Consider the following 16,659-nt stretch of genomic DNA (forward strand, 5'->3'; position numbering starts at 1 on the left):
AAGGTAATAAGGGGGTGTAATACCATTGCAATTACAAAGATAATGTATAGGCGGACTGGCAATGCCATAAGGGCCGATGCACTCTTGGGCCGATTTGGGCTGCTGGGGAAAAAAAAAACACTAGTTTGACAAAAATATGTAAGACTGTATGGCTGCAGCCTGGAGACTCCTCTATGGTGCCGTCGGGTTTCTACTTTTCAAAATAAAAGCTTGCGTCTGGTCCGCTATGTCTTCGTACGTTTGTGTTTTGGTCATTTAAGTATGTAATAATATGTTTTAAATATGCACCATCGTATTCTAAGATGGTGCCTTGGTAGTTTATTTGAAGGTTTTATGAATTGTGTGAATTATATCATTTTGAAAGCCTGTAAGTGCGCCTCATGCTGCTGGTGCCATAATATCACGTGAGCCTGGTTTTTGCAATCATAAAGCAAATAATGTCCCTGTCTGAAATTGGGCCGGTAAGGGACGGAATTGCCAGGGCCAAATTTTTGTCCCAGTCCGCCCCTGTAGGCTGGTAATATCTTGGTAATAATTAGTGGTCATATTGTGGTTCAATCTTTACAATAGGGTAATAATGGAGCAAAAAGATTAGAGTAATATCGGGTAATAAAAACAAGACAATGTGAGGTGGATGAGCAGGTTAGCAAGCTACTATATTAGAAAATAGGGAAACGGGTAATTATAAGGGATAACAAAAGGTAATATGCTTACAGTGTGAAAGTGAAATTGTTATGTTTTTGCAGTAACCATAGGTAAGTATCAGTATAAAAGCTAATTTACACTTTAAACGGTGTGATTTCCTCTAAGTGATTTGGTAATAATACTTTAAACTTAACACCAAAAGTCAGAGGTCATTTCCTGGAAACACATCTGGTGGTTTCAGTGAAATAAACATGAATCATGGTGGGAAAATACCTGGGTTTCATTTTGTTTTGTTATTTTTAAGTTATCTTCAATCCAAATGCTGTCTGCTGATCCTCTCTGACTGACGGTGTGTCACTGCTCTGTTTACCAGGGGTGGGTTTGTTAACTCTACCACTTCCATACATCCTGGTACATCACATGATTATCAGGCTACATGACACACACACACACACACACACACACACACACACACACATTAGGTAAGTAGCTCTGCCTCTGCTTGTAGCTTGTCATTCCTGTGATCTCCTGATAAATGTTATGTTATTGTTAATAAAAACTTCAGGAGGAAGCAGTTGTTATCTAACCACTGTCACTGACTCACTGGATAATTGGATAATTAGACAGGCGATGGAAAGAAAAACAGCATTGCAGAGGAAGTTGGAACGTTTTGAGCGACAAGTTAATGCATTGCTGGTTTAATTCTTGTCGTGGGATGTTTTGACAATAACTACAATATAAAATATTGCCAGACTTATCCTTTGCCTCCTGTGTATTAATAGTCAACCATGAAATGACACTAGTCAGCCGCACTCATAAATAAATAACTGAATATGAGCATCAGTCCACTCTGTCTTGCTCTGCTAACCATGCCAAACATATCACACGTAAATCATATTGTTCTACCTGTAATATTTTATGCTTCATGTTACATTTTGTTAAAGCAAGAAATAACAGCAATGCTACTGATCATAATACACTCAATACTACAGTACTACTTCACACAAGTATTCAACAGTATTCAGATTACTACTCATACTGCTTCTACTTTTATGGCAACACTAACACCATAGCACTAGTGATACCAGTGCTTTATCTATAATTGTGTGATATAGTGTGAAATAAGTTATAAAATCATCAGAAACACTACAAATGATAAAGTCATAGACAAATATAATATTCGAACTCTTGAACTTCCCAGCAGGTAATCAAGGAAAAATAAATAAGGCGTGGGCCATGCATCGGCCACATGCTCCCTCTGCTTTACAACTTCATACTCTGAACAAACATTTCAACCACCAATCACTAGGTCAGGCAGTTACTTCACCTTAACGTCTGACTTTGACTCTGTCTGAGCGAACACATTCCGACAGGATGCAGCCGAGCGTGTCCAGCTGCCGGAACTGATGAGTAACACTGACTTCTGACTGGCCAAATGGATCCCAAACTAAGGTATGGCAACGGCTCTGACCTGTGGTTACTGCAGTGATGTTTGGTGTTGAGTCAACGGGCTAATGTTTTCTTTAACTGTGGTTGGATTTTTTTTACACTCTGCTAACCGGAACTGAATGTAGTCAATGTGTAGTTTAGTTTCCATGATCAAGACCAAACCCAAAAAAGACAACAATCATTCAAAGATTGTCAACTTTTTGTTGTCTTAAGTGTACAGTATCAGCAGATATCAGGGCTGTAAAATCCACCTTTGTCGAGTCCAAGACAAGTCCAAGACCATGTTTACTAGGACTAGTTGAGACTGAGTCTAAAGAGGTTCAAATCCAAGTCAAGACCGAGTCCAAATGAGAGACTGTCAAGAAAAAAAATGAATCCTCTTCAAGACCACCTACTTCCCTGTTTAGAATTTATCTGATGCGAGGGACAGTATATCTTCTATTTTAAGATGATCATTTTGCTTTATTATTTGTAATAATCAAAAAGCAAGTGCAGAGTAACACAGTATAGGATTATATGAGGCCATATTATTTACTTTAGGTATAAAATGGAAATGTTCCCATTCTTGAAAATGATTGATGCCTGATGATTGAGGTATATGACGCAGCCAGGTGTATACCAGGCGACCAATGCCAATGCCTGTTCCAGATGGAATTTGAATTAAACTATTACTTGTTTTCTGAACTAGTGTACTACATCAATGGTTTTGTTTTGAAGGAGGAAGTTACTTTAGAAAAAAAACATATAGCGCTGGACTTGGTCGAGGCCAACCATAATATTTGGCCAGTCCAATAGCTGAGTTCGAGACAAGTCAGAGTCTGAATACTAACAAGTCCGAGACAATAGAAAAGTGTCTCGAGTCCAAGAGCGGGCTCAAGTACTACAGCCCTGGCAGATATACTATATACTACACTACGTGTAGTTTAGTTTCCGTGATCAAGACCAAACCAAAAAAAGAGAGAGAAAAAGTACTTAAAAGGTTCGAAGATTGTCGTCTTTTTAGTTTCACACTTCTGTAAACATAAAGTCAGTGTTGTCTTATATACAGTATCAGCAGAAAATATCAAAGTGTCCTCCTCATTCATTTCATTGAGACCACTGCTTAAACACAGCAGAGGCTCTGGAAAATGCAGGATTATCCGACAAAACAATTCAACTTATTCTGAAACCAAATGCAGCGTCATCCAGTAACAACCCGTTCTCACTCCCAACTCGTAATATACTGGCGCTTGGGCAGTGGCTCTCAGCATCAGATACCGACGCAAAAATCCTCTTTCAGCGTATGTATGGAACTCACCGGGCAGAGCAGCAGCTCGACGGCGGCGGCAGTGCAAGATGACGTAGTATTAAAAGCGACAACAGTAGCGAGTAGTATGAAAGAGGGAAGTACTTGGAAAGGACGTTGGTTGGGGTGGTGGATGGGTCAAACAACACAGGACTTTCACCCAGGAGACCGGGGTTTGTGTCCTGTTCTTGTCCCGCGTGTTACAGAAACGTACATTTTGTAACCCCACCTTTTGTTCCTAAACCTAACTGTCCCGTTCTTGTGCCGCATGTCAGTTAAACGTACATCCCGACCCAGAGCGTTGAAAAGTGACGCCAAGAGTCCCGACCAAGCGCGTCTAAATGGAGACTTTTTGTGTCAATAACAAGCGCCAAAGGCACCTGACCAAGTGCTGCTAATTGACGCGATGGGAGTGAGAATGTGTTGCCAGTAACACACTGAATTGGCCAATCAAATATGTGCATGTAAGCGCACCTTCCTGGTAGATTTATTTGCAATGTAAATGTGGTAATTAAACTGTTTATGTTACCGAGACTGAGGATACAAGGATTGTCACCATTGTAACTTTCCGTATTTGTAAAATTATGAATGAACAGCTGTGCAGCATTTTAGTATACCCCAAAACTCATAGATGTAAATACTCAAACTGGACTTCTTGTAAACATGCTAAGGGAAAATCCAGTTACTGACCATCAAATCATTCTGCCTATGTAGTAAGTCAGTGTGAAGCATAAAAGTAGGTAAATGTTATATATATTATTATATAAAATCTGTTATATCAGACCTGTTTGATACCCAAACTTAGCTAAATCTTCATTAGCAAACATAATCTCATGTTTATAAAAAATACTTCAACATTCGAGGGATAATGCTTTTTTGCTGTATCACCAAAAGTTGCATTAAATCTACCATTTGTATATACACTTGACATTGGGTGAGCAAACAGGGTTAGCGTATTTCCAATAGTCTGGTGATATTTTTTATTTTTCTTATCAACACATTCCATTAAAAGACCAAAACCAGCAATACATTGATCCTACGAAACAAGTACTGCCTGATGTGTCTTCTTTCTCTGCCCCATAGAGCTCAATTCTTGTCCAAAAATTATTAAAAACACATTACACTGCAGGAAATGCTTATTTGTGCATCTAACCCATATTCATCCATGGCGGAAAATAGTCCCCAATGAATGCACGAATTTCCTGCAGTTTGAGGAATGTTTTATTGAATTTGTAACTTGTTTTTAAAGATGTATGTCTTCAGGGACCACGGGGCTTGGGTGAGTGCCACAGACGAGAGATGGACTAATGCATTGTTGGTTTAATTCTTGCCATGGGATGTTTTGACAATAACTATAGAATATTGCAAGACTTATCCTTTGCCCGCTGTGTATTAATATGGATCCATGCAGTAACGCCAGTCAACAGCCACACACATAAAGAAATAACTGATATGAGCATCAGTCCACTCTGTCTTGCTCTGCTAACCATGCCAAACATGTCCAACTTCAATCATATTGTTCTACCTGTAATATTTTATGCTTTATGTTTCATGTTAAAGGAGATATTTTCTCATATTTGCACCGTCACTCTCACCTGTAAAAACTGAACTGATTGAGAAAACAGTTGAAATCCTTTTATGATTCTGTAAACAGTGATGTATATACTTTCTAAGACATGTGAATTGCTCTTAAATGGAACGAGCAGGGCAGGTCCCTTTACCTAAACCACAAACTAACACAACACTGTAAAGAAAATGAGCCGCTGGAACCACAGCCAGTAAAACATTGGGCAGGATAGAATCACAATATTTTCTTTAGAACGAGGAGGAAGAAGCCGAGCTGGACAAGGGATATTCAAGACTGGATCAAGTTAATTATTTGGACATGAGGAAGCAGGTGTGGAGAGTACACAGACGTTTTCCCTGAGGATGAGTTTCTTTATTTTCAGTGCAGTCAAGTCAAATGATAAAGGCACTACTAGTGAAGGAAGGGCTGTAAAGAGTGAGCAAATGATGATGACTGACACATAATTCTGTGCTGGAAATGACCCAGGCTCACTCAGGTGATAACAGCATGATGTCTTATTCAGCTTTGTCCAAGACAGGGACAATGTCTTATGTTGTAGTCTGAGCAGAGAGAGATGAAGAGATAACAAATCACCACACTCCCTTTAAGCACACAGAATGCAGGAAAGCAACCAGATGTGAGTTGTTTTGAGTTGTTTTGGTGGAAGTTAGTTTTTAGTTGTAACCCGAAGGACCCGAACCCTCCTGGTGCCTGTTAGTGGAAAAAGAAATACGTCTCTGGACTTCAGCAGAATGGATTCCTCAGACAGTTCTGATACCCAGCAGCGGTGAGCAGTTTAAATGATTTTTGTTTTTGAATATTTTGTTGCATCTAAGTGACTTCTGTGTTACTTTTGACAATCCAGGATCCATAAGCTATCAGTCTGTCAGTTGAATAAAATATTCTTAGTTTTTACACTTAAGTTTTCAATTAAGGATATCTTTTTCCTGTTTTTGGAGACTGGTGGTACAGTGAAAAAAATAAACTCTGAGATAATGGTCAATATTTATAAAGGAAATATCAGAATTCTTGAAGTTAAAATATTGTAAGAATTAGGTTAAAAAAGGAGTCATATAATGGGAACATAAACTGTTCTTAAACAATTTTGTTTAAATTTTAAATGTTGTTTCCAATACTCAGTACAACTTAATAAAGTCTTTTGTGGCACCTCGGTTTTTACAAAAAATAATTATATTTTATTTATTACCAAGGAATGTTTTTGCAATAGTAAACTGAATTTAAAGAGTATTTGAAGGTTGTTGTTAGAGGGAATACTTCATGGGACTTTATTGCAAAGCATTTTTCTTTTCTTTTTACAAAATGTTGAATGCATCTTGAACTCAACTATTCATAGACACAGAATCATATTTAGTTGCATACGTGCATCTAACTCAGTTTGGTTTCTTACTTATATGTGAAATAAAAACCAGAAAAGGCAAGAGGCTGTGTGTCGCAAACTGGGGTAAAAACGCCAACTAAGATGCATATTCCATGTACGCTGTATACATGTCCAAAGAATTCTTCTTAAAGCCGAATAATATCGGCATATCCAATATGTCTTTAAAGGCAAAGGCTACATTTGTAATTAGACCTAATTTTGTAATATCCAAACAAAATATGCTGTTTACCTGACCCATATACATCTTGCAAACTTGTCATATTCTGAATAAAATTGGAACATTAGTGTTACGTTACGTTAGGGGATTTTTGCTTTCAGTCTGGCCTTCAGTAATCATGCTACGTTTGACTGAGGCTTTGCAAGTCAAGAACATTCCACCGTTTAGCCAAAAAACGTATTAAATCCTACATCATTCACCCAAGACGAACGTGTCAACCCTCAAACACGGGTCTTTAGCGTGATTGTTTCATTTCAGTGAACTCCGTATGGAAGTCATCTGTAGCAGAGAAGCTTGAAAATAAGATTTGACTGATTGAAAGTTTTCCTTCTCTTCTGTGAGAAGAAAGGCCAAGTTGATGTTTGGCCTGAAAGGAAAGAAGAAGAAGAAGAAGGAAGTCAACACAGACCTGGTCCTGGCAAACAAGGGAGCTGTGGGTGAGGCCCCGGGAAAACACACACACACACACACACACACACACACACACACACACACACACACACACACACACGGTTGTATTTACAGTGTACAATAGAGTAGGTATTCCTGTGAGTGAGACTAACCCTTGTCAAACAGTCGCATGTTGAACACTGCTGTGACAGCAATTAACGGTCATTTAGGTTTTCAATGACAACACAGAATAGTATCCTCACAGGATGTAATTGTCCCTGTTTATCCCGTGTGCTAAAAAAAAAGTCATCTGACAGGATTTTAAGATGGTCGTTTTCTTCTGTGGTTAATTATTTCTACATCCAACAGGATGTGGCAATGGGATCAATCAGTATGGACTCAATCTCACATGAAAATCTGCATATTATTGAATATTTCAAAGTAGTTTCATTATTTTAAGAGACTTCTTTGTGTTATGTCACTGTGCTTGTGCTAATTAGCGTAAAAGATGGCTGACAACCAAGACCTCATATTGATAGATGATCAAGATTTGTAGTCATACATAGAACAACTTCACTGACCTTTTCCCCCTAATAGAAAGCTCACAGTACATGTAGTTAGACATGTTCTTTATTTCTCTTGGCTACATGAAGTTGTGCAAAATAAAGTCTGTCTGTGTTTGTGTACGCAGACAGTGAGGCGGAGGTGCCTTCTGAAGCGTCTCCCATGCTGGAGGTAACAAACACTGAGGACCAACCAGGAAGCTCTGCAGTCAGAACCAGAATAATACCAAACAATAAGAGGTATGAAATATTCACATTACAGATAACTTATGCAGTATTTGGGAGCAAATACGAGTATTTAAGAAGCAAAATGCTGCCATGTACATATATTTATTTACCCCCAAGTGGCGTTTTAAGCATCATGCTCTTCTTCAGACAAGCTTTTCCTTTATTTTTTTTTGTCTGATGAAGAGCTTGAAACTCAAAACGTCACTTGGCGGTAATTAAAATATGTTCATTGGAGCATTATCTAGTGTGCAGACTTTATTTTTTCCGTCTTTTAGATGTTTTTCTGTCCAGCACATGGTATTTATCGTCTGGAAGCCCGTGCTTTTGTCAACCTTAATGCACAGACACAGCACATCACAATTTATTGATGTTAAATCCTGTCACCAGGATGTGTCAAGTTTCTATTTATCTTGGTGGTTAATTAAGTGTTCTGTCTGTTTGTTGTGCTATGATGATCAGTCTGGATGAAAAATGTAATTGAGACACTGACCTGCACAGTGAAACTTCCACAGGGCCAAACTGAGAACTTGCATCCAGAAGAGTGAAGAGAAACCTCAGCACTTCCAGGTAACAGCATACAGAATACACAGTTATGGAATATATTTGTGTTTTATATGTTGTATGAAATGTGAGATTAATCTTGAATAATTCTCGGGGGAGCGCTGTCGAGTAGTAAGAGTATTCATGAAAAGAAAAAGGTACAGGAATAATTGAACATAACACAAGTGACCATTTTAATGCAAATTAAAAACGAAAAAAGACAAAACAGCACACTTTTATAATCCTCTAAATTGATGATATAAATTAAAACATAAAACACATGAGGGAAAATATGCACAATATCATTACAAAACAAACATTACGAACAGTGTAAGACATATGTATGTATATGTGTAATTTATATAGTCTTTTTTAGGCCTTATTGGGAATAAATCCTTCTCATCTGGCCCGTAGATTGCCATTAACATCACAGAGGCCAGGCAGCTGGTGGGAGAAAACATCGACCCCAGTGTGGTGATCGAGATCGGTGATGAGAAGAAACAGACTTCAGTCAAAGAAGGAACCAACGCTCCCTTTTACAATGAGGTAAGAATCAATCCTGAAAAAAACAAACATTTTAATCATCTGTGTCTCAGTCTAAAATTGTCCCCCCTCTCTTCTTTTCGCCAGTATTTCGTGTTTGACTTCTTTGCCCACAAAGAGGTCTTCTTCGATAAAATCATCAGGCTGACGGTGAGTAAAAGAACAGCCAATGAGCATTTCAAAGATAAGTTTTAGGTGTCTATCATTGTAAATGATTAGTTCAGAAAGCCTATAAATTGGATGATGAAAGTAAATGTTTGCTTGCATGGCCTGGTAGTTTGGAGTTGCAAGGTTTTTCAGTGGCCTATCAGTTTCAAGTTTGAGCTCTGTGTCTTGTCTGTATCTTTTACTCTCACCAGGTGATGCACTCTAAAATGCTGAGGAGTTTCTGTGTTGGAGCCTTCAAGCTGGATGTGTGGACAGTCTACAGACAGCCAGGTAGCTCAACTCTTTCTGAAATGTGGTTAACAGCAGCTGCAGTGATTTGAAAAGGCTAAGGGTTATAGCCTGCCAGAGGCCATTACATTATTTTGAACCTGTTTTTCTGATTTATCTAATTCCCTGGGTATAATTTGTGTTTAAACTTGTTTTAATCTAGCTTTATTTCCACAACATTTATGAAAAATAACATATATGCACATATATGTTTTAAATTCAGTTTTAACTTGTTTGCATTTTAATGTTGTTTTATTTCCACAACATCTATGCACATATGTATTCATGCTTGTATGTGTATACACATACTGAACGTCTTTGCGAGGCATTTTGGTGCAAAACCAGTTTGCTTTTTAAAGTGCTTTTTTAATGAAATAAACTTGAAACTTTTATTTGATTTCATTCTCTTTTTCTTGCTACCCCAGGTCACCAATTCATCAATAAGTGGGCAATGCTGACCAATCCTGGTGACATTAGCACTGGGGTCAAAGGTTATGTCAAGTGTGACATCAGCGTCTCAGCGAAGGGAGACGCCATAAAGCCAGGACCAAAAGCGAGTGATGCTGAGGAGAAGATAGACAAGTATAATCCCCATCTTTTTTCTAAATGTTCTGCAGTTTTTCTGCTTCATTAGACCAGTTAGGTTTTCTGGGAAAGGTTACAGAAACAGGAACGATATAGTAAAGGTATCTAATAGTAGTTGTGAGATAGAATCTAACAACATCAGCATTACCTCTGGAACTGTATGCCTTCACCTCTTATACCCTCAGTTTAAAATGCCCCACTATCATTTTTTAATTATAAAAACCTAGAATTGTAAGAATCTAAAGCTGTTATGTATGCTCTCTACAAAGCCACCAGACTCCTTTGGCAACACTCATTTGGCTGCCATCTACTTTAGGTAATACACTGACTACAGAAAAGTATGTCAAACGACCACACCTCGCAATATCCAAACTATTCCTTTAATGCCTTCTTCAATTTCGGTTTATAGCAATAGTGATTGCATCTCTTTATATGCAGATGACACTCTGCTATTTATGAAAAAGAAAACATTTGACCAATCACCCCTCTGCCTCTTAGGATGTGTGAATACTCACGGTCCCCAGAAGATGGATACTAATTATTTTGGTGACCCTGTGACCTTTTGCCATGCTCCAACATTAGGCCAACATTTCCACTTGCTTGTAATACATTTTAGATGGCATGAATTTACTGGGCACATTCATGTCCCTAGGGGATGAATTATCTCCATTGTGAACACTTTGAGCTTCTTATAATTTGATGTAATGAATATTGCACCCTCTTAGAGTTATTAGCTGGGCTTTCTCTCAAGTTGTTGCTGAAAAACCTGTTTTTTAAAAAGGCTTTATAAATCAGTTTGGACTGGGTTGAAATATAGTTGTGTGTTGCTGTGATGGCCTTTTCCTCAGGAACCTGCTGATACCAGAAGGTTTTCCCTCGGAGCGACCCTGGGCTCGTTTCTATGTGAAGGTATATCGAGCTGAAGGCCTTCCACGGAACAACTCTAGCATCATGGCCAACGTCACCAAGGCCTTCATAGGAGACAACACAGCACTCATCGACCCATATGTAGTGGTGGGCTTCTTCAAACAAGTGGTGGGTTGAATATCAACTACTAGCAGATGTCATTTTAATATAAGCTCATTTAAAAACTAATCAGGAAGCTATTTTTGTTGTCCAATTATATAATTGTCCAATTCTTACAAGACAGTTAATGTCTTGTTAATGGTAAGACAGCAGGTATGCTTTTGGGCAAAGAGGCTCCAAATTGCACAAGATTTAAAATACAGAGTTGAATTATTGATTCACAAATGTATTTTAAGGAACAGGTTAAAAAAGTTGTGAATACAAGAACAAATTCTAAGTAGTGAAAAATCTATATGACTGATTTCAGACACATTTGTAGATCTAACATAAAAATGGTAAATTTTACAGATGTGTCAATTACTAAAGGTCTCATATTGTTAAAGTAAGATTTCAGTTGTTTTTTTATTATTAAGCAGGTCGCGGTGCAGAACAGAAACATGCACACAGCCTTCATTCAGAAACTGTGCCTTAAGACGAGTAGTCAAGGCTTCTGTACGGTTGTGATGTCACAACTATACTATATATAGGTATAAATGCCGCTACAGTGCTGTTACAGTCATTCCCCGGCTGCAATGACAGATCAGAGACTCTGAGAGCGGAAATGCAGAACACATAGAAACGCTGACTAATCAGAGCAGAATGGGCTTTTCAGGCTTAAAAAGACAGGCGCTAAAACAAAGTGTTTCTGACAGGGGTTAAATACAGGTATATGCAGACAGACAGCATGAGAAAAATTATGTGTTTTTAAAGTATGGACACATATTCTAGTAGAGACCTAAAATACAAGCAAGGACCTGAAAATTTGCATTATATTGGACCTTTAAAAATGTATGGAAACATATCCTTTTAACCTCTAAAGCTCTAAACCAAAAGTCATCACTTTTGCATTGTCCTGAGGAAAGATTAACTTAAAGAAATAAAGAAATTTGAATTACGCTTTGCTCTTTTAAAAATAAAGAAGCTCGATCCATTATTAGTCATCCATGTGTAGCTTTCTTCTCATGTTTGGAATATAGCACAAGTTGTTTTATGTAAGTCTAAATCGTCTTCCAATCTTCCTCCATTGCCTCGCAGGGTCGCACATCTACACAGAAGTCCACAGCAGACCCGGTGTGGAATGAGCAGATCGTCTTCACAGAGATGTTTCCCCCTCTGTGTCAGAGACTGAAGATTCAGGTCTGAGCGTTACTATGTAGGAGGTGGAACTACTGTATATACTGTATATATGTACAATTACACTATGCATAACCAGACTATAAACCTCACAGGATGCTGACTTCTCTCTCCTCACAGGTCTGGGATGAGGGAAGCATGAGCGACGTTGCCATAGGAACCCATTACTTTGACTTGAGGCGCATCTCCAATGAACAGGATGGCGACAGAGGTGAGGAGAGATGAAGGGAGGGATGGGAGCAGAGATAAAGTCATGAAAGAAGGAAAGGCGAATGGAAAGAAGAAACGTTTATGGGAATGATAGGTTACATATGTGAAGGGGACTGAGGGAGCACAGTGAGGACAGACAGGAATCATGATCCAGTTTGTCTCTCTTCATCTTATTCTCTCTTTCTCCAGGGTTTTTACCAACTTTTGGACCTGCTTGGATTAACCTGTACGGCTCTGCCCGAAACTATTCTATAGGTGATGACACAGTGGAGCTTAATGAGGGCATCGGAGAGGGCGTGTCCTACAGGTCAGTGTTAGATACATTCAATTATGAGAAAAATGTATAGATAGTTAACCAACAACAAGTTCTCCAATCTGTGCATTTGTCAGGGGTCGGGTCTACATGGAGCTCACAGTGGAGATCCTATCAGGAGGGAGTTCGGAGTCCAAACTCAGCAGAATGGTCAAGCCATTGAAGGACACTAAATCAGGGAAAGTAGGAGGGAAGGATGGTAAGACCCCTGCAGGAGGAGGAGCGGCAGGAGCAGCAGGAGGAGTTGCTGATGATGACAAAGGAAAAGCTGTGGCTCCAGAAGTCCTGCCTGTGGAATCTCCTCCTGTCGTAAGAAGTTTTCTTTTAATAATATCCTCAGTGTTTTCCTACATAGAAACACGGTTTAGTAATTTAATAATACAATATAGTTTCGTCACACCAATTGGTAATATTTATTCCTTTTTTGGTGAGATTGGTATGGCAAATGGCTCTGAATACTACAAGGCCCTTGAGCCTTTGCTATGGAGAAGAGTTTCTAATCACTTTTTTCAACATAGTTACTACTGTCTGCACTGATGATTCAACTAGTAGAGTTTTGTGTCAATATACTGTATGTGCAGCAATTGCCACAATTGTCATGAGTCAATTTGGATTGATTCAGCAATTAATGTTGCAGTGCCAATGGAAATGTCTATATTCAGGTCCCGGAAATGCCTCATTATGACAGTCTACTGTGATGTTTCTGTGTCCAGTTGAATTCAGACAACATTGAGAGCTTTCTGCTGTTCGGGGCGTTGTTGGAAGCCACCATGATTGACAGGAAGATTGGAGACAGGCCCATCAGCATCGAGTTCTCCCTCGGTAAGTCTCCAAATCTACTGATCTCACTCCTTGTCTTACAAGCGTTGCTTTGAATAGTAACACGTCTCACATAAAAGTACTTAGTAATCAAAGGAGCTCATAATGTTCCGTTTAATACGTCTTGGTGCAACTCTTGAGTACTTTGTGATGTTATTGCTTTGAATTTGAGGATTTGAAAGTGTTTCTGTTATTTGGTCCATCCTGCATTTATCACTGAAACTAAGAATAAAATCACAGTACAGTACAGTAGATTAAATTCCTGAAAACAGTCACATTTGATGGCAGTGGTGTCCAGCAGTGGAAGAAGTACTCAGATCTTTCACTTAAGTGAAAGTCGCAATACTACATTGTAGAAATACTCTGTTACAAATAAAAGCCCTACATTTAAAATGTTACTTTAGTATAAAAGTATACTTAAAGTACCAAAAGTAAAAGTACAAATTTTAGAATAATGTACCCTATATAAAGTTTTTGGATTAGATTGAATTATTGATACTATAATGAGTACATCACTTTAATATTGCACCTGGTAAATGTGGGGGTTCTTTTTAATTTGTTTATACATATTTTATATATACTGTATATATACAGTATACTTTATATAATTACTTTATATACTACTGGGTAGCTTGTGAATTCTCATTGATCTAATAACGTCTTAATCTACTTGTTGAGTATATTTTGTATTCTATTCTGGATCTGTAGAGTAACTAGTTAGGTACTAAGTTATCAAATAAATATAGTTTGTAGTAAAAACTACAATACTTCCCTCTGAATTCTACTTAAGTACAGTGCTTGAGTAAATGTACTAAGTTACTTTTCACTGCTGCTGGTGATAAATAAGGAAACCTTCTTCTTCTTTTGTTTCCTCGCTCAGGTAACTACGGTAACGTGTTGGAGCCTGCAGGCCAGCCCAGCACCCCTGTTCCCAGTCCTGCTGTCAGTCGGAGGAGAAAAGGGCTGGACGTCCCAGACAGCGGTGACTTGTTTGGCTCCTCGCCTCTCAGCTCCCCCAGTGCCGCCCCGTCCTCCCCCCTCCTACCCAAAGAACCTCAGGACTTCCCTGTGACGTCTAAGTCAACCACGTCTCCACAAAGGCCGCTCATCGTCGACGGAAACAAGTTGAGCCGCTTTGTTGTTTGATTCTCCACGCTCTGTTGAGCCTTGAAAGAAGTTCGATGGTTTTCTCTATGTTGTCTTGTGTGCACATTATGTACACTGTCTCAGACACTACTGAAGGAATGTGGCTTATTATATAATTACAGTCTTTGTTTGGAATTACAAAGCATTTTCCTTTTAGTTTAGTTGAAAGCTCTGGACATGGACAGTGGTTAAGAATGTTTTGTCAAACATACTGTACTTCTTTTTTTAATTAGGAAAGACTCCATAATATTGTCATGAATTTAACTTTTTACAGTATTTGTAAGAGGAGGTGTTATTGTGTTATTTTGTCTTTTAAAAGTGACAGGCTTGCTTTAAGATTCAATTCAAATTAAGTTATCCAGCATTTAAAAAATGGGAGTAGATGACTGATGCCTCAAAGTAAATCTAGATATTTAATATTATTACTAGCTATCTCGACCCTTGTACGTTTGGTAATTACCAGCAGGAGAAAGGGAAACAAGGGGTTTTGCTCCTTTTCTTCATCTTGTAGCTCGGTGGTGAGTGATGTAATCGTAGTGTCTTTCAGTTCCTGCAAAGAGGAGCGTTTCCTAGCTTTACAACATATTGCTCTTCATTGTTTTCTCCTAGTGTTCTGTAGATAACTGTTGTTGCATGTGCATGTGTGTACATGTAGGTACTACATGCATCTTCCCCTGGAGAAGCAGAAGCCGTGTATTAATGTGCTGAGTCACTGGGAGAACCGAACCTACCGACTCTACAACTCTAATATGCTGGAGAATATAGCTGTTTTGTTTGTATGTACAAACACGCACACGTACACACACACACACACACACACACACACACACACACACACACACACACACACACACACACACACAAACATGTTATTTTCACTGATCAAATTTTGTCAACATGATCTGATGTGTGCTCTTGCCTCATGGGAATGTATTTAAACCATTAAATGTCTAAAGAGACTGCTAAAACATCTCTTTTTTTGTAACATTGCAGTGACCTGACGTGAAAAGTCACTGAAAAGCCTACCTCATAACTCTGTGAATAGTTTCACTGCCATCCCAGTAAAAAACTCATATTTTTTGTCTTTTAGGAGGAGGGTTTGGAATTAGCAGCCGAGCTAAACAGGCAGTCAGCTCCAGGGGCGGAGCATATGCTCAAAACCATCCTCAAAGAGTTCTGTATGGACGCCAGGTATTCTAATAAGAGCATAATAACACTGTTGGTGTCTCACCGCAATCAATCAATTCATTAGTTCTCGATAATGTACGGTACACCTGTCAATTGTTCTAGATGTGCCAATGGGTGAAATCTGATTGTGAACTATAAATCAAGAGGACTGTTATATTCTATAACGCACAACTATAATCCCACAATAACTCTACTGTTGTTCGGGGGAGAGTGTAGACAGACTAGTAGTTCACAGAGAACCAAAATGACAACAGCATTCACTGTTACTTTAAACACTGAAAAGGACCTGCAGAATATTTAAGTGTTGCAAACTGTTCTGTATTTCTGCAGGAGTTTCATAGCAACATCAGAGGCCAAGCTGAAGGCAGAGCTAAAGTCGAGCTACCTGACACAGCTGGATAGGAAACGCCTCACCATGTGTAAAGAGGAACTGGTGGGGAAATCTGAGACATGCACATACACAAAAACACACACACACACACACACACACACTAAGAATACTTCCTGACTTGGGTGGCGTGGGTGGTTTTTCCAGGTCAGTTTGTATAAAATGTGTACATCAATACTAACAAGCATTGAGCATTTGCACCAAAGATGTGCACAAATCATGCATTTCAATGTGTGTGTGTGTGTGTGTGTGTGTTGCAGGAGAGTATGATAGAAGAGGCCAAGTCCTTGGTTGAGAGGAAGAGAAACACTGGTGGTGTGAAAGAAATGCTGCTGGATGCAACAAAACTCATATACAAACTACGCTTCCTTGTGGAGGAGGTATGGACCTCACTCTGTGTGTGTGTGTGTGTGTGTGTGTGTGTGTGTGTGTGTGTGTGTGTGTGTGTGTGTGTGTGGTGTGTTTTTCATGTATATCTTAACAATTTGTTTGTAAGAATTCACTGTGTTTATTATTTACGTTGCACATCCAAAGAAAATGTCTTACACAC

General features: G+C 38.8%; 1 protein-coding gene across 1 annotated transcript in view; it reads left to right on the forward strand.

Annotated features, from left to right (window-relative positions):
- The first annotated feature begins 5,156 nt into the window (after positions 1-5,156).
- The window catches only part of fer1l6 (fer-1 like family member 6), a 31,263-nt gene continuing 19,760 nt past the window's right edge, over positions 5,157-16,659 (forward strand). Inside the window, exons 1-19 of the mRNA XM_078262546.1 lie at positions 5,157-5,733; positions 6,908-6,999; positions 7,644-7,755; positions 8,256-8,310; positions 8,698-8,829; positions 8,914-8,976; positions 9,186-9,264; positions 9,687-9,843; positions 10,695-10,881; positions 11,947-12,048; positions 12,166-12,256; positions 12,445-12,562; positions 12,646-12,877; positions 13,282-13,390; positions 14,268-14,511; positions 15,189-15,309; positions 15,624-15,724; positions 16,052-16,154; positions 16,370-16,489. Coding sequence (XP_078118672.1) covers positions 5,699-5,733; positions 6,908-6,999; positions 7,644-7,755; positions 8,256-8,310; positions 8,698-8,829; positions 8,914-8,976; positions 9,186-9,264; positions 9,687-9,843; positions 10,695-10,881; positions 11,947-12,048; positions 12,166-12,256; positions 12,445-12,562; positions 12,646-12,877; positions 13,282-13,390; positions 14,268-14,511; positions 15,189-15,309; positions 15,624-15,724; positions 16,052-16,154; positions 16,370-16,489 — 2,253 coding nt within the window. The 5' untranslated portion in view covers positions 5,157-5,698. The remainder of the gene's footprint in view (positions 5,734-6,907; positions 7,000-7,643; positions 7,756-8,255; positions 8,311-8,697; positions 8,830-8,913; positions 8,977-9,185; positions 9,265-9,686; positions 9,844-10,694; positions 10,882-11,946; positions 12,049-12,165; positions 12,257-12,444; positions 12,563-12,645; positions 12,878-13,281; positions 13,391-14,267; positions 14,512-15,188; positions 15,310-15,623; positions 15,725-16,051; positions 16,155-16,369; positions 16,490-16,659) is intronic.

This window comes from Sander vitreus, chromosome 11, assembly GCF_031162955.1.
Source record: "Sander vitreus isolate 19-12246 chromosome 11, sanVit1, whole genome shotgun sequence".
Taxonomy (NCBI): domain Eukaryota; kingdom Metazoa; phylum Chordata; class Actinopteri; order Perciformes; family Percidae; genus Sander; species Sander vitreus.